This window comes from Piliocolobus tephrosceles, chromosome 2 (assembly GCF_002776525.5).
Source record: "Piliocolobus tephrosceles isolate RC106 chromosome 2, ASM277652v3, whole genome shotgun sequence".
In the NCBI taxonomy this organism is placed as follows: Eukaryota; Metazoa; Chordata; class Mammalia; order Primates; family Cercopithecidae; genus Piliocolobus; species Piliocolobus tephrosceles.
In genome coordinates this window covers 86852117-86877501 of record NC_045435.1, presented here as the reverse complement: position 1 = coordinate 86877501, position 25385 = coordinate 86852117, and the positions used below count along the sequence as shown (strand labels likewise).

The 25385-nt window shown below is 56.9% G+C and overlaps 2 protein-coding genes and 1 long non-coding RNA gene across 5 annotated transcripts in view; 2 read left to right on the top strand and 1 right to left on the bottom strand.

The window, feature by feature from the left end:
- The window catches only part of BSN (bassoon presynaptic cytomatrix protein), a 110126-nt gene extending 100868 nt beyond the window's left edge, over positions 1–9258 (top strand). The window contains exons 7-13 of the mRNA XM_026447984.1: positions 2423–4502; positions 4816–5624; positions 5745–5844; positions 6388–6519; positions 6765–6819; positions 7189–7278; positions 8791–9258. Of these exons, the coding sequence (XP_026303769.1) occupies positions 2423–4502; positions 4816–5624; positions 5745–5844; positions 6388–6519; positions 6765–6805 (3162 nt within the window). The 3' untranslated portion in view covers positions 6806–6819; positions 7189–7278; positions 8791–9258. The remainder of the gene's footprint in view (positions 1–2422; positions 4503–4815; positions 5625–5744; positions 5845–6387; positions 6520–6764; positions 6820–7188; positions 7279–8790) is intronic.
- Positions 7903–16824, bottom strand: LOC113219891. Its single transcript, XR_003306867.2, has 3 exons — positions 16119–16824; positions 9563–9635; positions 7903–8887 (listed from the first exon to the last, which is right to left on the bottom strand). It is a non-coding gene; the product is annotated as an uncharacterized LOC113219891 (long non-coding RNA).
- Positions 15730–25342, top strand: APEH (acylaminoacyl-peptide hydrolase). 3 transcript variants are annotated; one of them, XM_023231442.3, is made up of 22 exons: positions 16109–16309; positions 16385–16517; positions 17077–17203; positions 17589–17682; positions 17786–17861; positions 17955–18118; positions 18277–18414; positions 18508–18599; positions 18676–18716; positions 18802–18923; positions 19473–19533; positions 20713–20810; positions 21462–21513; positions 22385–22473; positions 22946–23084; positions 23567–23650; positions 23733–23813; positions 24186–24274; positions 24384–24574; positions 24681–24783; positions 24878–24984; positions 25075–25342. In XM_023231442.3, exons 1-22 carry the CDS (start codon positions 16298–16300, stop codon positions 25178–25180), a joined length of 2199 nt encoding a protein of 732 aa, XP_023087210.1. In that variant the 5' UTR covers positions 16109–16297; the 3' UTR covers positions 25181–25342. The 3 variants fall into 3 exon arrangements, with proteins under 3 accessions (XP_023087211.1, XP_023087213.1, XP_023087210.1); XM_023231443.3 differs by lacking the exon at positions 23567–23650 and having other exon boundaries at positions 15730–16309; XM_023231445.3 differs by lacking the exons at positions 17786–17861; positions 17955–18118; positions 18277–18414 and having other exon boundaries at positions 15730–16309.
- Positions 25343–25385: the final 43 nt, after the last annotated feature.

The window sequence follows — 25385 nt, the reverse complement described above, 5'->3', positions numbered from 1 at the left end:
ATGCTCCTTGGTGCACATCTGATAGAGCCTGCAGCCTGGCAGATAGCCTGGCAAATACAGACACACACATGGGCCCCCACAGCCTTCCAGCCATATACCCCACTAGAAGCTTCAGCCTCCTCCCAGCACTGTCCCTTCACCATCCATACCTGATCCAGCCCCTGCTACCTCCCCACTTCAGGCCTCTTCAGCTCTCACTTCTAGTCTGGACCCCTTCCACTCCAAACCTCATCTATGGGCGTTTCCTAAGAAGATCAGTCACATGGACCTGGCAGGGGTGCTCTCATCCTCTCAGTCCTGGCCTGGTTTCCATTGCCACACAGGAAGCCCACACCCCCATGGCCTAGCACTAGAGGCCCATCCCAGCGGGCTGCAGTGTGCTCTCTGCCCCAGGGTGTTCCCTGCCCCTACCCGGCCCTCGGTAAATCTGTTTACACACCTGTCTGCTCCCCTAGATAGGGGATTCAGAAGCATAAAATTACCCTTGGCTGTGGCTTTGTTTGCCAGTGATGGATGGGGACTGTGAGAAGTGGCTTGGCTGTGGGCTGCAGCAGAAGTGAGAATAGGGGGTTGTGAGGGCCTAATGCCAACAACTGAGTGCCAGGCTGAGGAGGGTTGGCTTTTCCTAAAGACCCTGGAAGCCTCTGGAGGTTTTAGGCAGGTGAGATGGGACAAAGCAGATGTTTTGGAAAGTTTCCTGGGCAGAATGGGGGATGACGGGCTGAAGAAAGAGATCTGGCAGAGGAGGCAGGAACCAGAGACATCATGAGGTAGATTTGCCCATTTTCAGGGTGCGACGCAGAGAGGAGAAAAGTGGGGCCTTAGAATGGATTTGTGGAGGCGATAATCTTGGTAGTGAATGGTCTTGGTATATGCAGGCCATATAGGGGTGTGGGTGGGATCAGGACTCTAGGCTGGCAGGGAGGGCAGGTCAGACAGGCAGGGTGGTCCTGGCTGCAGGCACAGAGGTTCCATGGGCTGGCCATGTGAGACCAGGCCATGACGGGCACTCATGATATGTGGCCAAAATAAGAAAAGAGACAACAGAGTGAGAGGTTCAAAAGGCTAAATTTATTCCATAAAAGGCCCACCCTGAAATTTTGGGAACACACTCTAATTTTTATTATGACATATGGTGGACATAGTTGGGAGGTTTTTAGGTAGTTACTTGGCAAGGTAAAAAGTAAGAATCCGGCTGGGCGCGGTGGCTCACGCCTGTAATCCCAACACTTTGGGAGGCCGAGGTGGGTGGATTACCTGAGGTCAGGAGTTCAAGACCAGCCTGGCCAAAATGGTGAAACGCCGTCTCTACTAAAAATACAAAAATGAGCCAGGCGTGGTGGCACACCCCTGTAATCCCAGCAACTCGGGAGGCTGAGACAAGAGAATTGCTTGAGCCTGAGAGGCAGAGGTTGCAGTGAGCCGAGATCGTGCCACTGCACTCCAGCCTGGCCGACAGAGTGAGACTGTCTCAAAAAAAAAAAAAAAACAGTAAGAATCCTGTATGAGTCACTTCCCAGTATATTTTGGAATCTGGGTGGTCCATGAAACCCAAGAGTATGGGGCATTCTGGGAAGGCTAGGAGCTAGAGAAAAAAGGAGAAGGCAGAGCGAACTGCCAGGCAATGTGGACCTTCAGGCAATGCAAAGTATCTAGGGTAGGCACTATTAGGGAACCACGCTGCTGGAGGTAGGGCTGGAGAGGACTTACAGGTGCGCTGGTGGCTCCAGAGAACAGCAGGTTGACCGAGGGACATGGAGGGAGCTGGGGACCAGGCCAAGAGCACAGCCCAAAGGGTTTGGCAGAGGGTGGTGCAGGGCACTAGAGGAAGAGGGTGGGCAGGCAGCTGAGAAGCCTGCCTCTTTAGAGAGGACTAGGGCAGGGTGCAGAATGACTCAGAGCCTGCCACGATTGGCATACAGTCCACGTGTGTCCCTTCCCATGATCCTCTAGGGAGCCTGGGGGGCCCAGGACCCTCTCCACTCCGTGCCTCCTGTTCATACTCCACTGATCTCAACCCCTGTCAGCTGCTAGGCCCCAGACCCAGAGCCACAGCTGTACTCTCCTCACCTCAATGTGAAGCAGAGGGTGGCAGGCCCACTGGAGATGTGCAGGGGTTCTCAAAGGAATGTGCTGGGCCAGTACAGGACATTGGCATGAAGGGAATCTGCCCCTACCCTCCTGCTTCCCAGAGCTCTGGGGAAGAGAAAGCCTGTAAAATATCACAGATCTTCCCTCCATGGCAAAGAAACCAAGGCCTATGGGTGGGCAGGGTAGGCCTCCAGGCTGCCTGGTAAATCAGGGCACCAGCAGGATGGAACCCAGCTCCTTCCCCAGCCCAGGCCTGGGTTCTGTCACCCCACACCCCATCAAGTCACCACACCTTGGGTCTCAGTGCTGCCCACCCTTCCCTCTGTCTCAGGTGTCGGCGTTGCCACCCAACAGCCTGGTCCGCAAGGTGAAGCGGACACTGCCCAGCCCCCCTCCAGAGGAGGCTCACCTTCCCCTGGCTGGCCAGGCCTCCCCACAGCTGTATGCAGCCAGCCTGCTGCAGCGAGGGCTGACGGGGCCCACCGCTGTCCCTGCTACCAAGGCCAGCCTGCTCCGGGAGCTGGACCGGGACCTGCGGCTGGTGGAGCATGAGTCCACCAAGCTGCGCAAGAAGCAGGCGGAGCTGGATGAGGAGGAGAAGGAGATTGACGCCAAGCTCAAGTACCTGGAGCTGGGTATCACACAACGCAAAGAGTCTTTGGCCAAAGACCGGGGTGGCCGTGACTACCCACCCTTGCGTGGTCTTGGTGAGCATCGTGACTACCTATCGGACAGTGAACTCAACCAGCTGCGGCTCCAGGGCTGCACTACTCCCGCTGGCCAGTATGTGGACTTCCCTGCCACTGCCACTGCTCCTGCCGCCCCCTCTGGTCCCACTGCCTTCCAGCAGCCCCGCTTCCAGCCTCCGGCCCCACAGTATTCTGCAGGCAGTGGTGGGCCAACTCAGAATGGATTCCCTGCCCACCAGGCCCCCACCTACCCTGGCCCCAACACGTACCCAGCTCCTGCCTTTCCTCCTGGCACCAGTTACCCAGCTGAGCCTGGCCTGCCAAACCAGCAGGCTTTCCGTCCCACAGGCCACTATGCAGGTCAAACACCCATGCCAACCACACAGAGCACCCTTTTTCCAGTCCCCGCTGATAGCCGTGCCCCACTGCAGAAGCCACACCAGACATCACTAGCTGACTTGGAGCAGAAGGTCCCCACCAACTATGAGGTGATCGCCAGCCCCGTTGTGGCCATGTCTTCAGCCCCATCTGAAACCATCTACAGTGGCTCAGCAGTGAGCAGCGGCTATGAGCAGGGCAAGGTCCCTGAGGTGCCCCGGGCTGGTGAACGTGGCAGTGCGAGCCAGAGCCCGGCCCCCACCTACCCCTCTGACTCACACTATACCAGTCTGGAGCAGAACGTTCCTCGAAACTACGTAATGATTGATGACATCAGTGAATTGACCAAGGACAGCACCTCTACTGCTCCTGATAGCCAGCGGCTAGAGCCCCTGGGGCCAGGCAGCAGTGGGCGTCCAGGGAAGGAGCCTGGAGAACCAGGTGTCCTTGAGGGGCCTACACTGCCCTGCTGCTATGCCAGAGGAGAAGAGGAATCTGAGGAGGACTCATACGACCCCCGCGGGAAGGGTGGCCACCTCCGGAGCATGGAGAGCAATGGTCGACCAGCCGGTACCCACTACTATGCTGACAGTGACTACAGGCATGGGGCTCGAGCAGAGAAGTATGGTCCAGGGCCCATGGGGCCCAAGCATCCCTCCAAGAGCCTGGCTCCAGCTGCCATCTCCTCAAAGCGCAGCAAGCACCGGAAGCAGGGCATGGAACAAAAGATCTCCAAGTTCTCACCTATTGAAGAGGCCAAGGACGTGGAGTCAGACCTGGCGTCCTACCCCCCACCTGCAGTCAGCAGCAGCCTGGTCTCTCGGGGCAGGAAGTTCCAGGATGAAATCACCTATGGGCTCAAGAAGAACGTGTATGAGCAGCAGAGATATTATGGGATGTCCACCCGGGACACAGTAGAGGAGGACGACCGCATTTATGGTGGGAGCAGCCGGTCCCGGGCACCTTCTGCATACAGTGGGGAGAAGCTGTCCAGCCACGACTTCAGTGGCCGGGGCAAGGGGTATGAAAGGGAACGGGAGGCTGTGGAGCGACTTCAAAAAGCGGGCCCCAAGCCCTCATCCCTAAGTATGGCCCACAGCCGGGCACGACCCCCCATGCGGAGCCAGGCCTCTGAAGAGGAGAGCCCCGTCAGCCCCTTGGGGAGGCCCCGCCCTGCCGGAGGGCCCCTCCCTCCCGGCGGGGATACCTGCCCACAGTTCTGCTCCAGTCACTCCATGCCTGATGTCCAGGAGCATGTCAAGGACGGACCTCGGGCCCACGCATATAAGCGTGAGGAGGGCTACATCCTGGATGATTCCCACTGCGTGGTTTCCGACAGCGAAGGTAATGGCAGCCAGGGGTGATTTCTGCGGATACTCAGCACCTGGGGGGCCTGCCTGCCTGTGGGGCCCTGGGCCCTGAGATGTCCCGGCAGGGTCTGGTCTGGTGCCTCATCTGGTGGGCCCTGCTGCAGGCAGGCTGCCCTTGCCTGCTCCATCTGTGCCCTGGTCCCTGGTTGCGGGAGGGTGGGCTGGGGGCCTGCTGATCTGCTTGTGGCTGTGGCGCCCACTCTCTTGGTTTCTTTGCATGGCTTCAGCTAGGCCTCCCCCTGCGGCCAGCCCGGGGGTTGATGGTATTCTGTTTTTGGTCTCTGAAGCTTATCACCTGGGCCAGGAGGAGACGGACTGGTTTGATAAGCCCCGGGATGCCCGCTCTGACCGGTTCAGGCACCACGGGGGCCATGCAGTTTCCTCCTCCTCCCAGAAGCGAGGCCCTGCCAGGCACAGCTACCATGACTACGATGAACCCCCTGAGGACGGCCTGTGGCCTCATGATGAGGGTGGCCCAGGCCGTCATGCCTCAGCCAAGGAACACCGGCATCACGGTGACCACGGGCGGCACTCAGGCCGCCACACTGGTGAGGAGCCAGGACGGCGTGCTGCCAAACCACACGCTCGGGACCTGGGTCGCCATGAGGCCCGGCCCCACTCTCAGCCCAGCTCTGCTCCAGCTATGCCGAAGAAGGGTCAGCCTGGGTACCCCAGCTCTGCTGAGTACTCACAGCCATCCCGTGCTCCATCCGCATACCATCATGCCTCTGACAGCAAGAAGGGCTCCCGGCAAGCCCACTCCGGGCCCGCTGCACTGCAGTCAAAAGCAGAACCCCAGGCACAGTCACAGTTGCAAGGTCGGCAGGCAGCTCCAGGACCACAACAGTCACAGTCACCATCATCCAGGCAAATGCCCTCTGGGGCAGCATCGCGCCAGCCACAGCCGCAGCAGCAGCAGCAGCAGCAGCAACAGCAAGGTCTTGGGCTGCAGCCCCCACAGCAGGCTCCGACGCAGGCTCGGCTGCAGCAACAGAGCCAGCCAACCGCCCGGGGCTCAGCCCCTGCTGCCAGCCAGCCTGCAGGGAAGCCTCAGCCAGGCCCCACCACAGCCACAGGCCCTCAACCAGCAGGACCGGTAAGCAGAGCTCCCATGTATGGGTTGTAACCAGGGCAGATGTTATGAATGAAGCTTGGACATCCCTTCGGTTCCAGGCTGGGCATGGGCAGAATCTTAGCTATAGGTTCTGTGTTGCAGCCACGGGCAGAACAGACAAATGGCTCTAAAGGGACAGCCAAAGCACCGCAACAGGGGAGGGCTCCTCAGGCCCAGCCAACGCCAGGACCTGGACCTGCAGGTGAGCCTATCCTTTGGCACCCTTGGCTATGGCCCAGAGCACCCAGGCTGTTCTCTCTCTATACCACCTGTGCCCTGGGTGGTATATGCACCTCACACTGCATATCCTCAATAATCCCCGAGAAGGTGCCCCACGGGCTGTAGACTGCCCCAGCAGAAAACAAGTCTGGGGTTAGAATAAGCCAATGAGGTCATCAGCACAGGGGCTTTAGGGCCCAAGCAGCTCTGGGCAGAGAAGCTGGAAGGCACTGGTGAGCATAGGGTGGGGACCATGGCTTCTTGCTCCCTCCTTCCTTCCCCTTTCCTCCTCTCCTCTGCCTTTTCTTCCCTTTCTTCTTCTTTCCTTTCCTCAACCTCCTTTTTTCTGCCTCCTCCCACCCCTTGTCTTCCTGTTCTTACCTTCTTCTCTTTATTCCCCTAGCCTCCTCCTCACGTTCCCCCTCATGGGGCACCTGTGTTCGGATTCCCTTGTGGCTGCTAGCCCTCTCAGACCCTAAAGAGCCAGGCCATGCATAGCTCATTATGGTGATTTCTTTCCTCCTAGGTGTAAAGGCTGGAGCTAGGCCTGGAGGAACCCCAGGGGCTCCTGCCAGCCAGCCAGGTGCCGATGGGGAGAGCGTGTTCTCCAAGATCCTCCCTGGCGGGGCAGCCGAGCAAGCTGGCAAACTGACGGAAGGTATGCACTGCCTGTAACTGGGTCTGTGATGGGTGGCTGCTATGGTACAGGCTGGGTCTGTGAGATGATTCCAGACTCAGCCACCCAGGCAGAAGCCAGCCAGAGGGCCCACCTGCTGATGCCCAGTTGTTCTCCAGGCAGTCCCTGCCCCTTGGGCTGAGCTTGGCTTCACTATGCCAAGTGGCCCTGACTGGGAGGGGTCTGGCCCAATTTCCTGATGGCTGTCTCCTCTTTCTCTGTCACAGCTGTCTCTGCTTTTGGCAAAAAATTTTCCTCATTCTGGTGACCATGCCCAGCATGGTGAGTACAAGCAGCCTGTACCTTGCCTCTTCTGGGAAAGGCCCGAGGAACTGGGGGTGAGGGTGGGGCTCTAAGTCCCAAGGGGTCTTCTGGGAGGAGTCCGGTCTTAGGCTGGTTCAGTGCCCAGAGCTGCAATGTTCCCTTCTCTGAATGTGGGAGGAGAAGAAGGAGGGACACTGTGCACAGAGCCCCTACCACGGGGCCAACACAGTAGGAGTCCCCAGCAAAGGAGGGGCCAAAGCCAGGGCCAATGCCCCCTTGTCTTTCAAACCATCCACTATCCTCTGCAGGGCTGTCACAGCACTGGGCTGTAGGTAGGCCTCCAGGGATGCAGCTCCTCTCCAGCCCTCCTCTGTAAATGCTCCACAGGCTCTTGAAGAAATGAAGAGAGGTATCATTGCTGTGGAAAAATCTCTGGAGTCAGAGGTCTGGGCGCAGCTCTGGACTCTGCGTATAACAGTGAGTGTCAGGATCAGGGTGAGATGGGCCAGAGGAGGGGTGAAGGGCCAAGGCCTAGCTGATGACAGCTAGCCAGTTCTGACAAGTGTGAACTGGGAAGAGCCTGGTGGGTTTCCTTCAGCTGTGATGGGCCCAGCAGCCCTCCACCCCACAGAGGCAGGGGCCACAGAGCTGCCTGAGATGTTGCCAGACAAGTCAGGTGGCACCCTTGGAGAAGAGCCCAGCACGACCAACTGCACCCCACAACTTGAAGTCTATGTGCTGGGCACTGAGTTCAAAGTCATCCTGAAGGACATGGTGGTCTGTGGCACCTGTAGGGGAACATGCTTCTTCCCTGATGTCTGCTGCTGGTGCCTTTGCTCCAGCCACTTGGAAGAGATTAGAGTCCCCAAACCCTGCAGAGCTGCATCTGCAGCTCTGAGAATGAAGTCAAAACACTCCTGGCTTCACAGGCTGAGCTTGTGGCCCACAGGATAGAAGAGTGGAAGGAGTAGAGAGGCAGACAGGAAGGGACATAGAGGAAAGGGAGTCTCAGCCCCAGACTAAGTCAGCTCAGGGAGAGGGCAGAAGGGCCTCAGGATGGGAGCCCTGGCCCTGTCTGGGCTGCAGTGGCCAAGGCAGGATGGGACACCACTTCCTGGAGCCTGCCCTGGCCCTGGCCTTGACCCTGCCTCTGTGGGAGGAGGAGGAAGTGCATCATCCTGGGTGGGAGGAGAATCGCCTGGTTGTTGGTACAGCTCTGTGCACAGCCAGGACCACTGACCACCATCCCATAGCCCTCGGGCCCTCCTCTTCTCCTTCCTTGCCCCTTCAGGATGCTTCTCACAGTGCATAGGCATATATGTGTTATCCATGGCGAGGCCTGGCCGTCAGTGAGCAGGTCACTTCAAGGGAGCCCTGGGGCCGGCAGATGCTGAGCCCAGACCAGCACTGGTTGTGGGAGGGAAGGAGCTAGGTGTGATACCTCACAGGTTACCTCTCTCTGGAAAAGCAGTGGGGCTCTGGAAAGGCCCAGGCTTCCATCCATTTATTCAACAAATGTTTGTGAAGCCCCAGGTATGTGCCAGGTACTCTTCCAGGCTCTGGGGATATGGCAGAGAACAAAACCAAGTCCCTGCCCTCTGAAGCTGACAATCCATTAAAGAAGATAGAGAATAAATAAGTTTAAAAATAAAATTCAATTAAAAAGCTACTTTCTGAAAGGGATAAGTGTTATAAAGCCAGCAAGGCAGAGCTATGGAAGCAGTGGGGTCTGCTCTAGTCAAAGTGCAGATATGTGAAGATACGTGAGGGGAGCTTGAGGGAGGAGGACGGCTGCTGTGGGATGAAAAAAGGGGAGGGAACAGCACCGATGGATGATCGGATGCTGGGATGGGATGGGGGGCACCAGGGACAGGGAAAAGGCCAGCACAGCCAGGGCCACAGTGCAGTGGAGAGGTGCAAGGGGGTGGCAGCCAGCTGGGGTGGGTTGTACAGGCCAAGTAAGGAGCCTGGAATTTATTCTAATTACAGTAGCCATAATGCAGCCCTCAGCGTTCTTCCTGCCTTCACCCTCCCACAGCGGGCTTCCTGCAGCTTTCCGCTCAGCCGATGTTTCCTTGGAGTTGCCCTGGAACAGATGTGAAATCACAAGTGGTGCTAAGAGGAGGGGAAGGAGGGACAGCCCATGGCCTGGATTCATGGCAGTACCTACCTTGGGTTTGGGGCCAGGGTATGGTTCCTGAACAGGGAAAGGAAGCACAGACACAGCTTTGTTCTGCGTCCTGCCACATGGTGTGGGTGGGCCACTGAGACCACTCACTTTATAGTTAAAGAAATCTCCCTCGAATTCTAGCATTCGGCTAATGATTGGGTCAAGTGGACAGTGCTGCCGTGAGTATCCCTCTCCTGAAGTTCTTTATGGCAATTTCAGAGATGGGCTTGGAGAGGTTTGCATTTCAAACCAAATCCCATCTCCATCACTCTTAAGCCAAAAAAAAAAAAGGAACTTTTGTTACATTAAAAGAAGTGTCCCTTCCTGGCTGACCTGATTCTTCTTTCATGGTGTCCTCTCTGTGACCTCCAACCTGCCCAAGCACCCATTTCCCCAAGCCTGAGTGGCATGGCACCTCATGGGTGAGGAGGTGGCCACTGGCACAGGCAGATGGCTGAGAGAAATGTGAGGGTGAGAAGCAGCTATCTACAGTTCTTGACAGAATCCTTTCTTTTCTTCTTTCCTTCCTCCCTCCCTCCTTTTCTCTTTCAAGCATCTACAATCTGGCACACCCTTGGCCCAAAGACTCACCAGGTGGGACGTGGCAGGCAGGCCTCAGTTGAGGACGTGATGTTTTCTCACAGCAGCTGCCTGGGTGAAGCATCTGCTGGACAAGTTGGACCATTGGCCAGGGGACCTTTAAGTGTCTTTCCAGAGATGCTGCTCTCTGCAGGGCACCACCTTCAAGGCACAGCTCTCGTTGGGAGGGAGGACCCTCTCCAGAAACCCTGCCACCACGGTGTCTTGCCGTACTTCCCACAGCCGCCTTTTTGCGGCCTGGCTGGCCAGGCTTCCAATGCGTTATACACAGAGTTTGGGCACACGCTGCCCTCCCTCCGAGATGCCAGAAGTTTTTCCACAGCCTTGGAGCGGGGCTTTGACTGAGGGCTGGGGGCCCCCGGCTCCGTTTCCTTCACATTCCAGCTGGCCCGGATCCCTCTGTGGCACAGGGCCCTGCCCCTGTCACCTGCCCTCTGGGTGACATCAGAGCAGACCTCCATGTGGCCAGCATGGGGTTGGGAGAACTTTACAAACATTAGGACCTAACACTGTCTCATCGCTGAAATAAGAGGCCATAGCACCGAAAAGCAGCATGGGCGCCGGCTGAGGCTTCTCCCAGCCCGTGGGTGGCAGCGTGCTAGCACACTGCCACCATTTCAAAGCCATCCCCCTAGCCATCGTGAGCATCCCAGCGGCACCACCATTGTCTCAACCAGCCGGCTCCTCGTCCGTACACCTGGGGATTTCTTTTGATTTCAAGAACAGCCTTAATCATTCCAGTTTGATTTACGTGTATACCTCATAAACATTTTTCTTTTGTTTCTCTCTTCCCCTTTCTCTCTTCTCTTGGCTCACTCCCTTGCCTCTCCTCCTCCAACACCACCTTGTGACTGATGGTTCGGTTTCCTCTCTGCTCTGTCCCTGCTCAGCACAGGGAGAATGTTGACTTAGAAGCAATAGGGGGCAGCAGGCCACCAAGAGCACAACCCCAGGGCGAGGTCCAGGGAGGCCCCCCAGCCTGCCTCTGTTTACTGTGCAATTCCAGTCCTTCTTAAGCCATCACCAGTGGGTGTACTCAGAGCAGAGGGGCCAGGACTTCTGCCAGCCAAGGGAAAGGCCCAGAGCCCTGTACGGGGGAATGTGGCACTGTCTATCCATCTGGTGGACTGGGCAGCATTCCTCCCCAAGGCCCTTCCCTTGGGGGCCTCCTTTCATCTGGGGCACAGCCACAAGTCTCATCTCTAACGTTCTATGCAATGAAATATAAACCCTCAATGACAACTGTTAATATTTAATAAATTCCATGTTATGTATAAGGAGTTAATTGCAAACACGCAATTGAGAAACTGGATAGATATGCTCATATCACCCCCACCCCCCCACCCCACCCCTGCTCCCATTGTGTGTGTGAAATTCTCAGTCTGTGGCATGTTTGACCTGTGGCAGGACTCGCTGCTGCCAGGTGAGTCACCGCCTGTCCCGCAGTGGAGCATGCACAGCTCGCAGCCTCTTTGCACGATTTCATCCATTTTAAATGCTCGACCCTCTTGCTTGGAGTTCTTTTTGCCTCAGAACCTCTCCTTCAGGAGTACTTCTAGTTGACTTCTACACAAGCTAGTGAGGACCTGCCAGAATTGTTGCCTGAGCGTGCCAGGCTGCAGGGCAGGCAGTACAAGGCCCCCACATACCCTGCAGTTTTCTCTATCCAGGATAGCAGGTAAAAAGGAGTCCCCAGAGCAGACTCAATGGTAGGAGCCTGCACAGGATGTGTGTGTATGGACATTCTGAAGGTTTGCTGTAGGATTTCTGTCTGTCTGTCATTTTTCCCTTCCTACCCCAACCCTGAGCCAGAGGCACCTGACAGCCCTTTCCCAGAGGGCACTACACAAGGGCAGAGCTGGGTGGCATCCATGGCCAGAGAGGCAGAGGCAAGAGTAGAGCCAGGCTGTGCCTGAGGGACCCCAGCTCCAGACTACACCTGTTTCATGCCTCTCCTCTGTGGCTAGGAGGCTCAAAGGACTGTAAGGCAGGAGATCTGGGCTGGAGCTAGGGGGTCAATGGATGCTCAGGAAGAGCTGGGCCTTTGGCACTTGTGGTGAGAACAGTTGACAATGGTCATCTGGAACTGTTCGTATAAACAATGGCTTCAAGCTAAGTTTCTTGTGAAGTTTCTCAATAGCAAATCTTACAGAAGGTCCTGTGTGACCCTCTCTGCATCTGTCCCCAGGACCTATGCTCCCTGCCCACCCCCTTCTCCAAAGCCCAAGCATCCCGCTGCTCATCAGCTTTTTTTTTTTTACCACTGAGCCAGGAGTGCGGCAGGCAGTAGCTGCCTGGCCCTTCAAGGCCTGACCTTCATCCAGAGTGCTCTGGTTTGCACGATGCATTTCTCAGGGGTCCACATTTCTCATGCTTTTCTATAAGGTCTACACATCCCTTCAGAGAGGGCTCCTCGCTCACCTCTGGTAGCTATGGATGGGATAGGAAGCTGCCAACCTTTGTGTTGGACTTAACAACCTTGCCTTTCTGGAACTTGACCTCACCCAACCCATGGAATACCTGCCTCATCCCAGAGATCAGGTATGGGCTGAATGCAGCCATCTGAGCAAGGGCTGAGGGAAGCCACCATCTTAACACCTCTGGCCACCCAGGACCAGGTCTGTGTGGGGATGTGCCTTGGAGACCAAGGCAATAGTCCTTTCCACTACAGGCCAGGGGATGGGACAAGAAGCAGGGAACAGGCAGGGAAACGTTAGGAGGTCAGCCTCCAGCAGGCCCAGTCTCACGCTCTAAAGTACTGACTTTTCAGCAAATTTCCTTTCTGGCAAAGCCCTCTGAGTTTGAAATTCTGACATCTGCCACTCCTCATCCCTCACTGCACCCACAGGATACATTATCGCCCCTCTGTGAAGGTGGCTGGAGCAGGCCTCTGGTCCATGGACTGTCCTTCCTGGCCCTTGCATGGATGCAGTTGTGACTCTGGGGACAATGCAGCCAGAAGCTGAGGGACCAGCATTCGGTGCCTTGGAAAGTAGAGAGCAACAGACACATCTCCAAATGGGCAAGGAGTCTCTAGCATGCAGCCCAGGCCTTCTCCATACCCCTCTCCCCAGCATCATGAGCAAGGGCATTTCCTCCTCTCTGCCCACTTCAGGGCCCAGTGCACTCACTTCACAGTGACAGATCTCCCCCTACCATCATCCTTTTAGTCCTTGGGCAGAGCATGTGGCCTCAGGGCCCACAGTGAAAGAACAGCAGTGGTGGCAACTATGCCTTGTCTTCTGGAGCCTGTAGGGAGTTTCCCAGGCAGGTCCTTTGCCATGACAGCATGGTCTGGCCCTGTTGGCCCCTCCCCTCTCCTGTTACCCACCCCCATGCTGTAAATACTTGTCATCATGGACTCCAACAGGGTCAGAGGGACAGGCCTAATCAACTGAAACTCCTCGGAGATGCCATCTCTGTCTCCCTGGGTGCCAGCAGCCCTGCTGCCATGTGCACTGGGGTGGCACTGGAGAGCCATGGAAGTTGTGAGATACTGTGTGTGTATGCACATGATTTTGTGTGTGTGTGTGTGCGTGTGTATATGTTTCTGCCTCATTCAGCTTCTGGGGTGAAATCAGCTCCTTCTCTCCAAATGCACTACCCTGGAGAGTGGTGGCCACTCAATACCTTTTTCTCTAGCTTTCATGTCTTGTTTTTGCTTTCCCCTTCCTCCTCCCTCTCTCCCTTTCTTTCCTTCTCTCCTTCTTTATTTGAGGGGGGAAGAGTGCTGTACAAAGTCAAACAAACAAGTTTACAGTTGTAAGTGCAATGACCCGAGTCCTCCACATGACCTTGTGAATTGTGTGCTGTCCTCCTGTGCTCTGTGAGAACTCGTGGTACTTCAGTGTCCCTCCCCCTGTATTGTGACAAGGTAATTCTGTGGTATCAGAATAAAAGGACTTGATATAAACCATCTACAGACTGTTTCTGGAATGCTTTCTCAAGTGGGAAGGCTTAGCTGAAGGAGCAAATCCCCAAATTTAGGACAATCCTGTCCATGGTTAAAGGAAAAAGGATGGACAAAGTTGCAGAAGTGCTGGCACAGCACGGGGCTGAGTCCACACCAAGCCATCCAAAGACAATGGGCCCTCCACAAAGGTGCCCAACGGGAGGTCCCAAGCTTGGACCTGGAGCAGGCAGTCAGTGCGCAGGCTGTTAAGGGACAGCACCTCCATGGCCTTTAGGTGTGTTGGCTGCACACACAGCTTTCTGTGTGTCCCTGTGGTTCCACGGAGGCAGTGAACAAGTGCTGCCCCCTGGTGCTGCCAACAAGCCCTACACCTCTGCCTTTCTCTGAATTTTCCAACTCCCAAACTCTTGCTGGCTGCCAGAACTTAGGCCTTCCTCAGATGGTCAGGAGTACCTCCTTACCAAAGTCACCCAGAGTTGTTAGATTCTTTTTTTAAAAACACAGATAAACAAGAATCCCAGCTCCACCTCTGGCTCTCTCCCCAGAGTTAACATCTTGATGTGTGTCCTTCTTTCCTGTTTGTTGTTACAGTCTTCATTTTAAACAGAAGCCAGAAGGTGCAACAGATCCTGTTTTCTAGCTTTCTGTTCATTTCCACATGTTTATTTCAGGTACTTAAATGTTCGTCTTCCAGTGCTCAACCTCCAGAGAGATACACCATGAGTTCGTAGCCAGTCTACCACACACAACCTGAGGAACAGGTGCTATGTTCCCCGTGTTCCTATCATAAACAATGCTTGATGAACAGCCTAGTTTCCAATCTTTCCACCCAAATTGGTGGCTGGGGCCACTCGTTCTACTCGTTTCTGGCCTTGATACAGTCCTGTACATACTCACAAATGCAGTGGTGTCAGAAAGTTGGGACTCTTTTTTTTTTTTTTTTCCTTGAGACGGAGTTTCACTCTTGTTGCCCAGGCTAGAGTGCAATGGCGCGATCTCGGCTCACTGCAACCTCCACCTCCCAGGTTCAAGAGATTCTCCTGCCTCAGCCTCCCAAGTAGCTGGGATCACAGGCGCGTGCTACCACACTCCACTAATTTTTGTATTTTTAGTAGAGATAGGGTTTCGCCGTGTTGGCCAGGCTGGTCTTGAACTCCTGGCCTCAGGTGATCCACCCACCTTGGCCTCCCAAAGTGATGGAATTATAGGCGAGAGCCGCCGTAACTTTTTTTTTTTTTTGAGACAGAGCCTCACTCTGTCTCCCAGGCTGGAGTGCAGTGGCATGATCTCGGCTCACTGCAGGCTCGGCCTCCCAGGTTCACGCCATTCTCCTGCCTCAGCCTCCCGAGGAGCTGGGACTACAGGCGCCTGCCACCACGCCCGGCTAATGTTTTGTATTTTTAGTAGAGACGGGGTTTCACTATGTTAGCCAGGATGATTTCGATCTCCTGACCTCGTGATCCGCCCGCCTTGGCCTCCCAAAGTGCTGGGATTACAGGCGTGAGCCAGCGCGCCCAGCCGGGCGGTACTCTTTTTTTTTTTAACTTAACTAGTAATCTTGAGTAAGTAATGATGCGGCTGATGGGAAAGGGGAAGCTGCAGGCCAGACAGGTGGACTCTCAATCACAAGCACACCATGGAGCAGGGAGCCAGGGCCCTGAATGTGGAAGACCAGCCAGACTCAGGTATATGGAGGGGACATCCTTACTGTCCAGCCTCTCCTGATCTCTGCTGGCACCTTAGCCCAGTCAATCCTGTGCCACGTGCACAGGAAGCCTGCCTGCCTAGGTTCTTTCCACAGGAAGCTCCCTGGACCTGGGTGGAGTCTGAGCCCACCAGGGTCCCCACACCCAAGAGCTCAGGCTGAGGCCTGGGGAGGAAGGCAGGGACCCACCAGCTCACGGTCCCCAACAAGGAGCCACTGAGAAGGGTGGGTAAAGGCTGCGGGGATAGATAGCTCTTGCGGCAGGCCTGGTGACTGATAAGCCCAGGCAGCACCCTGAGAGTTGGCACTCGCCCCTCTGCCCCGCACCCCAGGGCTTTGCTTTGCACCCTCCGCCCGGACTCTGGCCCTTCTCTTCTTCGTCTGCCTGGGAGTCCCTCCAGGGCAGGGCCTGGCACTGTCTAGTGAATGTCGGCTCGTAGTGGACCCGAAGGAACCCTACAGTCAGCCCCAGAGCCGCGGGAGATCCACAGTGCGGCCGGCTCCCCCCTCCCCGCCCTCATCCTCACGGGCTCCCGGCTCCTCATTCCTCGCGGGGCTCCACTCTGGACCCGCCCGCCTCGCCCTTCATCCTCAGAGACTCATTGGTCCCATTCCCCTCGGGCCTCGCCCTTCAGGTGCTCTGGCTATGCCCGTCCGACCGCGCTGCTTCCGCCTCGCAGCCCCGTCTCACCCGCTTCTCTCGTAGGCCCTTCTACCCTCCCCGAAGCCCGGCTCCCGGGTTCCGCTTCCACAGGGCCGCCCTCTCTCCTCCGAGATCCAACGCCTCGCCCCTCGGTAAGAGGCCCGGGACTCGGCCCACGGCCCCGCCCCCCACTTGACTAGTCCTCCCCTGGAAGGCCAGCTCCTCCTCTCGACGCCCCTGCTCTCTCCCACCCAGGACTTCTCGCTCCCAGGCCGGGTCCTCTCACCGTCAAGGCCCGCCCCTTGCCAACGGTTCTCGCCTATTCGCCGAAGGCCCCCGCGTCCCAGATTGCCGCCGGGCAGGGGCGGAGACAGCCGGGGCGGTCCCAGGCTCCGCCCCCGGAAGACTCACTTCCGGGCGCGAGCACACCCCGCCCCGCCTCGCCCGGGAGGCAGAGAGGAGACTATGGAACGTCAGGTGAGGGCTCGGCCCGCGGTCCCCGTGGTCCCCGCAGCCCGGGCCGGGCCTGACCCTGGTGTGTCCCCTGCGCAGGTGCTGCTGAGTGAGCCCGAGGAGGCGGCGGCTCTGTATCGGGGCCTTAGCCGCCAGCCCGCGCTGAGCGCCGCCTGCCTGGGCCCGGAGGTCACCACGCAGTACGGCGGCCAGTACCGGACGGTGCACACTGGTGTGTGTGCGAAGGGGAACTGGCTGGCGACGGGGTCGCGCACTGGGGTGGGGAGGAAGGGGGTGTGGAGAGCTCGTTGCTTGACAGTGTGTAAGGGTGTATGGGGAGCCGGCCTGGACTTGGAGGATACACTCCCATAGGTCCCTGCACACAGGTGTGTGGGGAGGCGGGGGCGTGCGGGGCGTTATCGGATGGTGCCCATGAGTGCACGAGATGACAGTGTAGGGGTAGAATTCAAACCTGGGCTCAGGACGTGGACCTTGTAGGGCTCTCCACCAACACTCCATCCCATACACATGCCAGGCTGCCCTCAAGATTCCAGGGTGGGTGCTGGGGTTACTAGAGGGTTCTCTCAAAGAGGCTGTCAGCCCAGGCTCTGGAGGCCTGGACTAGGGTTGTGGACAAGTGTTGTCCAGCCCGCAGCCAGGGTGTCAGTGTCTGGAGACGGATTGAGAGACTGGGGAAGATCTAGGCCTTCCTGGGTCAGGTGGGGCCGGGCCGGGGGCAGTAGCCAGGAGTAGCCAAGACAAGGTGAGCAGCCTCATGCCTCCCCTCACAGAGTGGACCCAGAGGGACCTGGAACGCATGGAGAACATTCGATTCTGCCGCCAATACCTGGTGTTCCATGACGGGGACTCAGTGGTGTTTGCCGGACCTGCAGGCAACAGTGTGGAGACCCGGGGGGAGTAAGTTTGAGGGAGGAATCTTGTGAGCAAGGCCACAGCCGTCTGCAATGCAAGTCTTTTGTGAATGCCCACCATGTGCCTAGAAGGGAGGCCAGGAGCCAGATTCTTGCCCCCTTGGGAGATCATTCAGTTTCTGGTGACATGGCCTGATAAGCACTGGAGGCTTGCTCCAAACTCACCTGGACTAGAGCCTGTGGTGGCCTGGGGAGCTGGGGAGAGTAGAGTCTCTGCCTCAGGGAGGAAAGGCAAGGTGGGGCTAGAGGTGCTTCAGAAGCTGGTGTGGGGCCAGAGCCTCAAGAATCTCTCCTAAGAGGTGGTGCCCAGTAAGGGAGCAGGAAGGGGTTATTGCAAGATACTCCTGACCTGTGCTACCCCATGTCCACAGACTGCTGAGCAGAGAGTCTCCTTCAGGCAGCATGAAAGCTGTGCTGCGCAAGGCTGGAGGCACGGGCCCTGGGGAAGAGAAGCAGTTCCTGGAGGTGAGTCTACATGGGACCAGGTAGTGGGTGACTAGAGAGAGGCTCTGCCCCACAGATAAGGCTCTGTTAGCGGGCAAACAGCCTAATGCCCAGATGTCCTCAGGTCTGGGAGAAGAACCGGAAGCTCAAGAGCTTCAACCTATCAGCACTGGAGAAACATGGGCCTGTTTATGAGGATGGTGAGGCATCTGGCTGGTGAGCAGGCAGGGTGGACAGGACGGGTAGCCGTAGCCCTGGGCGCCCCCCCTCTGATTGGCCCTCCCTGCACCCAGACTGTTTTGGCTGCCTGTCCTGGTCGCACTCGGAGACACACTTGTTGTATGTGGCAGAGAGGAAGCGCCCCAAGGCCGAGTCCTTCTTTCAGACCAAAGCCTTGGACGTCAGTGCCAGCGATGATGAGATAGCCAGGCTGAAGAAGCCAGACCAAGCCATCAAGGTGCTCGTGGTCAATCCACGAAGGCCCAGCAGGGCAGCCCTGGGGCTCAGTGTGCTCCCTTCCCATACTGTGCTTGTCAGACCTGGGGAGGCACTAGCTTCTAGGAAGCAGAGCGGGTCCTATAGACAGGCTGTGCATTGAGTATCTTGTGTTCTCAGGGGGATCAGTTTGTATTTTACGAAGACTGGGGAGAAAACATGGTTTCCAAAAGCATCCCTGTGCTCTGCGTGCTGGATGTCGAGAGTGGCAACATCTCTGTGCTTGAGGGGGTCCCTGAGAATGTGTCCCCTGGACAGGTCAGCAGCAGCAGCCTATGTCCCTCCTGGAGTCTGGGGCCCTTCTTGAGCTACCACTCCTTGCTCACTTCTGCCCTGTGATCTTGTTTGCAGGCATTCTGGGCCCCTGGAGATGCTGGTGTGGTGTTTGTGGGCTGGTGGCATGAGCCCTTCCGGTTGGGCATCCGCTTTTGCACCAATCGCAGGTGAGGGAGTGGGACAAGGCAAGGGACCTTGCAGCCCAACTGGCCTTGAGACTGAATGTCTGTCTCGCGGTTCCAGGTCAGCCCTGTACTATGTGGACCTCATCGGGGGGAAGTGTGGTAAGTGGCTGATGCCCACCTGTGCTTTGCTGACACATGTTGGCCCTGCCAGCCTGCGTGATGCTCTTGTTTCCATCTGGCGCAGAGCTCCTCTCAGATGATTCCCTGGCTGTCTCTTCTCCCCGGCTGAGCCCAGACCAATGTCGCATTGTCTACCTGCAGTACCCATCTCTGATCCCCCATCATCAGTGCAGCCAGCTGTGCCTGGTGAGCTGGAGGTGGCGGGGATGGGAGGATGGTCAGCAAGAAGATGGGATGGTGGATGAGAGCTGAAGGGCCAGCATCATCTCCCCATGGGCCCTCAGAGGGTGTCCTTCTGTCCTCAGTGCAGCAGCAGTGTGAGTTCTGCCTGTCCTCTCAAGGCAGGGCCTAGAGGTTGAGAGTGCTGCCATGGAGAGCTTTGCACTGTTGGGGCATGCCACCTTGAGAGAATGCTCATCTGCAAGAATGCTCCTCCCCTTGGCTCTCAACTGCATGTAGCCAGGCTCTGCAAGGGGCTGGGATATAGTGGGGAGTTACATAATCCCAGACCTTCCCCAGGAAGAGCTCTGAGCCCCTGGTAAAAGTCAGAGGGACGTGCCTATCTGAGGCCCCTTGGGCATCTGGTCCAGGTCACCAGAAAAGAGATACATCAGGCTCATTCCAGTTCCCTCCTCTCCTGGGGCTACCTGAGGCAAAAGGGGATAGGCACGGGGCACTGTGCCCTAAGGGAACTGCCTGTCCCCTACTCGGCCTGACCATTGTGTTCTCTTGCAGTATGACTGGTATACCAAGGTTACCTCAGTGGTGGTAGACGTTGTGCCTCGGCAGCTGGGAGGTAAGGCATACCTGGCTGGGTGGGTGCAGTGGGGCCTGTAGCTCTGCTTTCCTGCCATCTGTTGCATCCCGCCCCGTTCTTCTTTCCTAGGTTCCTTCTGAGGGCCCTCCCTCCCTGCTGGGCCAGCCCTGTGCCCAGCATCCTCAGGGAGTGGGGCTGTCACCATAGGGAACAATTTGATAGCAAGGATGTAGGACCAAGCTGAGATCAGAGTGGCCCAAGCTGATGATGTGTTATTTCCTGTGCTGCAGGTCATAATTAGATTTTTCTTATTTTTCCAATGGCTGGTTCAAACCAAAACCATGATTCCTTCGAGTGGGTCTCAGGAAGTGCACTAGGTTGGAATGTCACACTTGAGAGGCTCTGGACCCAAGGGCATGATATTATCCTGTCCGCCATTCCTAACTGCAGCAACCTTTGTCCAGCTCTGAAGTCAACTGGGTCTTCAGGAGGGTGCCTCTTGGCTGAGAGACTCCTGTCTTGAGTGTTCATAGCTCTGCTTGGATTCTCCTGGAACATCTCAAGGATGAGTCTCTTGTTTTCTCAGGCCACCCGGCCAGTTCCAGGAGTTCAGTGGATGAGGGATAGCCTCTTCGTCTTCTCTTTGGGTTGCAGGGATGCAGTGGTGGGAACGTAGTATGAATCCCAGCTCTGCCCTAAATTAGCTATGTCGTCAGACAGGGTCCTGGCCTCCCTGAGCTCCCATTTCTTCATGGAGGGGTGATTGTGTCTGCCTGCCTCATAGGATTATAGTGAGCATTAAGTGAGTGATGATATTAAAGGGTAGGATTTACTGAGCCCCCTGTGCCAGGCACTGTGCTAAGCACCACAGTGGAGATAAGACAGACAAATGATATCTTGGTTAAAGCACCTGGTAGCTACCTGGGCTCAACTGGAGCAACTCAGGAGAGCAAGTGCTTTTCCTCTGAGCACCCATGGTTTCTCTCTGGAGCTCTTGAGCTCTGCCTCTCTGGGTCCCCAGAGGCCTCTGCCCCTCAGCCACCACTCAGGCAGTTCCTCATCGCCTAGGGTGCCCCCATGTGTGCCACAAGCTGCAGGGGCCCGACTGGTGCCTGAGCAGGGCCCTGGGTGAATTCCCCAGTACCCTAGCCTGCCTTGTAGACTTGACCCTCCCTACCTCCACTGCTGGATGCAGCCCCAGCCCTCCTGTCTTTACAGAGAACTTCTCTGGGATCTACTGCAGCCTTCTGCCTCTGGGATGCTGGTCAGCTGACAGCCAGAGAGTGGTCTTTGACTCGGCTCAGCGCAGCCGGCAGGTGAGGGACACTGATTGTGTTGAGGGGCAGCCCCTGTGGTCAACCCCCAGGAGCCCTGTGCCTCTGAGACATAGCACGTGCATGCCCCTGGGTGAAATGCCCAGCCACAAAGTCTCATCAGCCCCTTAAAACCCTGCCTGCCCATCCTGGACTCATTTCTCCTGGAGGGGACTGGCTGCCCTGGTGCACCACAGCAGAACTCAGGCCTTTTCATCTGAGGCAGAGATGCAACCCCTCCCAGGCATTTCTAGCTGGGGGTCAAGGGGACTGCCATAGGGTGGATCCCTGAACACTCTGTAATGGCAGCTGATGGGGACAGGACCGAGCCCTTCCCCCAGGGATAGAGTAAAGGCACCCACAGTGTGCCAGGCTCCTTTTGGGTGTGATATTTGGTGCTCGTACCAACTCAAAGGGCCTCAAAGCCATTCCTTACCTTGCCCAGGGTCACCCAGCAAGTTGTGATGGTGCTGGGATTTGAACCCAAGCCCTCATGCTACTCCCCACTGCACTGAGTAACCATCACCATAGCTGTCCACAGCCTTGGTCTGGCCAGGGCTCTCCAAGACGGTAGAGAGGAGGTAGGGGAGGGACCCATAGGTAGAGGGAGTACTCTTGGATGTGGTCCCACATGTGGCCTCCCCCCTGCTTCAGGACCTGTTTGCTGTGGACACCCAAGTGGGCACCGTGACCTCCCTCACAGCTGGTGAGCAAGGCTTTGGGGATGGTGGTAAGGACAGGGCTGGTGAGCAAGCCTGCCAGGCAGCGGGGGACTGGAGCTACAGCATGTGGGGCAGTGATGGCATTCTCAGCCACTCAGCACCACTGACTGTTCCACAGCCTTTACTAACAGGTCCCCAAAGGCCCTGTCCGTGCAGACCCTTACCCAACCAACAGACTAGCTTCCCTGCTCTACTGCCCTTTAGCACTTAACTCTGCTCCATGTGTCCTGGCCCAGCCTCAGCATGGCCCCTACCTCTGCTCCTAAAACCCACAAAACTCTCTCTTATCAAGATCTGCCAGAGTCATCTTTCTCCCTCTGCAAACCTTGGGTGCCTGTCTCAGGCAGAGGCAGCTCTGCCACCTCAAGGCCCAGGAAAAGCCCAGTGTTGACTCCCGCATCTTCCCCATACTTAGGCCTGGTGATTCTGCCCTTGAAATGTGTTTTGAGTCCTCCACCTGACCTGACTGTACCCGCTCCTCCACAAAGCTACCAAAATATTATTCCAAAGCTACATCTCATTGTACAAGTGCTCCAGAATCTGCTTGGACACCACTGCCCCAAATCAGCACACTCCCTGGTCCCAGCTGCCACCCTGCACACAGCAGCCACCAAGGGACAGGCAGATGTGTCTGCATGGTCTGATGTGTCTCAAGGTCTGGCAGTTCCCAGCCCAGCCAGTGTCTGTCAGATGAACAAGGGACTGAGAGCAGGAGGCTCATCCAGGGCCATGTGCAGTTGGGCACCTTCTTGGGCACCTTTCCATAGAGTCTCCAGCCTGGGACTCTGTTAAAGAGAAGCAGGTAAGAAAGGTGATGGCTCCTGCTAAGCACTTAGTGGCATCTGCCTTTTCCAGGAGGGTCAGGTGGGAGCTGGAAGCTGCTCACAATTGACCGGGACCTCATGGTGGCACAGTTTTCCACACCCAGCCTACCTCCAACCCTGGTGAGTGTCAGTGGGTCCCAGGCCATGGAGGCAGGGGGTCTGGGCAGGCAGAGCTCACCAGGTCAGGGAATTGGCCCCCGAGTCTGACCATGGCTGGTCAGCATACAGATGGGCCAAGACACAGGCCCAGCTTGGCATGGTCCATGAGAGTTTGGCACTCACAGGGACGAACTACTAGGCTAGAATCTGCTCTGTACAGAACAAGGTGCCTGGGGAAGTGCCCAGTCCTGGTATTACAGATCTAAGGAGACAACAGAGCCTAAAAGCTGAGGAGGGAAGGGTGTGCCTGTGTGTGATTGTATGAGTGTGAATACCTTGGTATATACCATCCCACAACACGAAGCCATGCTATACCCTCTGGAGGTGGGTGGAGGGCCCAGCATAGTGAGAGCTGCCTATTTCTCACTGTGGGCAGAAGGGAAGGGCAGGGAGGCAGCCAGGCCACCTGTGACATATTCCTTCCCCTTGGCAGAAAGTTGGGTTCCTGCCTTCTGCAGGGAAGGAGCAGTCAGTGTTGTGGGTGTCCCTGGAGGAGGCCGAGCCCATTCCTGATATCCACTGGGGCATCCGGGTGCTACAGCCACCCCCAGAGCAAGAGAATGTGCAGTATGGTGAGCTGGGCCAGGGGCAGAGGGATGCCTTCTCCAGGTTCCCCAGCACAAAGCCTCTGCGGTGACCTTTGCTACCTCCTGTCTCGCATTGTGGGGTTTCTGGGGATGACCTCTAAGAGGTTTTCTGTTCCTCTTGTGGATAGGCATGGGAAGTAGCATCTAGACATCTGAGCGCCTGCTCTGGGTATCACCTGGGCTCCACCAGGCCAAATCATCTGTGGTGGGAAGACCCAGGTCCAAAGAAAATAGGCCTCATACAAGTCTCATTGACCACACCTCATCCTGAATGCTGTCCCTGCAGGGTGGGGCTCCTTGATGAGGGCAGAAGAAGCATGAGACTTCTGGGGTCCATGTGTCATGGTGTGGACTACCTTGGCCAGGTCTCTGACCCAGAGGTCAGCCCCAGACCTGCAGCTACAGATGGGGCCTTGGTTGGGGAAGCCCCTAGGCTGGCCCTGCTGACTGCTGCCCTCTCCTTGCAGCTGGCCTTGACTTTGAAGCAATCCTACTGCAGCCCTGCAACCCTCCAGATAAGACCCAGGTGCCCATGGTGGTTATGCCCCACGGTAGGCATCTGGCGTTAAAGAGCCCTTGCCCTCCCAGCCCTCCTCCTAGCTGGCCCTTTCACCCTCTGCTCCCTGTCTGCAGGGGGGCCCCATTCATCCTTTGTCACTGCCTGGATGCTGTTCCCAGCCATGCTTTGCAAGATGGGCTTTGCGGTACTACTAGGTGAGTGAGCAGGGACCCACAGCTCTGTTAGGACTGTGGTGGAGTGAGAGGGGTGGACCTGGTTTGTACAAGCACCATGGGTGCCACTCTAGTCTCCAGGTCTTTCTGTAGCCCAGACCTAGTAACCACTACCAGGAACTGCCGGGGCCCAGCCTCTGGTTCTGTGGCATAGTGATAACAAGGACTAACTTGGGACTTCCAGGGAAAGGGCACTGTGGTCACTTGGTGGCAGCCTCAAATCTCTGGGTCCCTTCCCCTTGACAGTCTGTGGTATAGCTGGCCCCAGGGCCTACTTCACAGATGTGTGAAAAGGGTATCCAGGGGGCTGGGAATGTTGCCTGACTACACTGTCTGGTCCCTCCCCGCCCTCAGTGAACTATCGTGGCTCCACGGGCTTTGGCCAGGACAGCATCCTCTCCCTCCCAGGCAATGTGGGCCACCAGGATGTGAAGGATGTCCAGGTAGCAGGGGCTGGGGCTTCTGGACAGGCTGAAACATGGGCTGCCAGGGGGATGCCCCCATTCAGCTGAGTGGGCAGCTGGCTGCAGCATGCTTTGCCCCACCCTGCAGTTTGCAGTGGAACAGGTGCTCCAGGAGGAACACTTTGACGCAAGCCATGTGGCCCTTATGGGTGGTTCCCATGGTGGCTTCATCTCCTGCCACTTGATTGGTCAGTACCCAGAGACCTATAGGGCCTGCGTGGCCCGGAACCCTGTGATCAACATCGCCTCCATGTTGGGCTCCACTGACATCCCTGACTGGTAGGCATACACCACAGGTCCCTGCCCTTCCCTCCTCTACCTCATGTTCTCATGGAGCCCTGCAGGCCTAGAATTCCTGGGTCTGCATCAGCTCGGTGTCTTGCAGGTGCGTGGTGGAGGCTGGCTTTCCTTTCAGCGGTGACTGCCTGCCAGACCTCAGCGTGTGGGCTGAGATGCTGGACAAATCGCCCATCAAATACATCCCTCAGGTATGCAGCCCCCTCCTTGCCCTGTGTGCTGCCCATCCATCCAGAACCCAGGGCCCAGCTGAACACAGCTCCCCACTCCTCTCCAAACACCCAGGTGAAGACACCACTGTTACTGATGTTGGGCCAGGAGGACCGGCGTGTGCCCTTCAAGCAGGGCATGGAGTATTACCGTGCCCTCAAGACCCGGAATGTGCCTGTTCGGTGAGTGCAGCAGGAAAGCCCTGGCAGCTGGTGGGCAGGTGAGCACAGGAGGATCCTCCAACCTCAAATGTTGCTGACTCATCTCTACAGGCTCCTGCTGTATCCCAAAAGCACCCACGCACTATCAGAGGTGGAGGTGGAGTCAGACAGCTTCATGAATGCTGTGCTCTGGCTACGCACACACTTGGGCAGCTGAAGCCCTGCCATTCTGCATGAGCTGATCAGCCTGTGCCACATGTCGCTCTTGGGGAGCTCCAAGGTCTGGCAGGGCAACAGGAGGCTTTCTGGACTCTGGACTCCACGGATGCGTGGGCAGAGGAATGTGGGCTATGTAGTCATAATAAATTAGGACACAGAGCCTGGTTCCTGCTGGTACTTTGTACCAAGCCAGTCCCAACCCC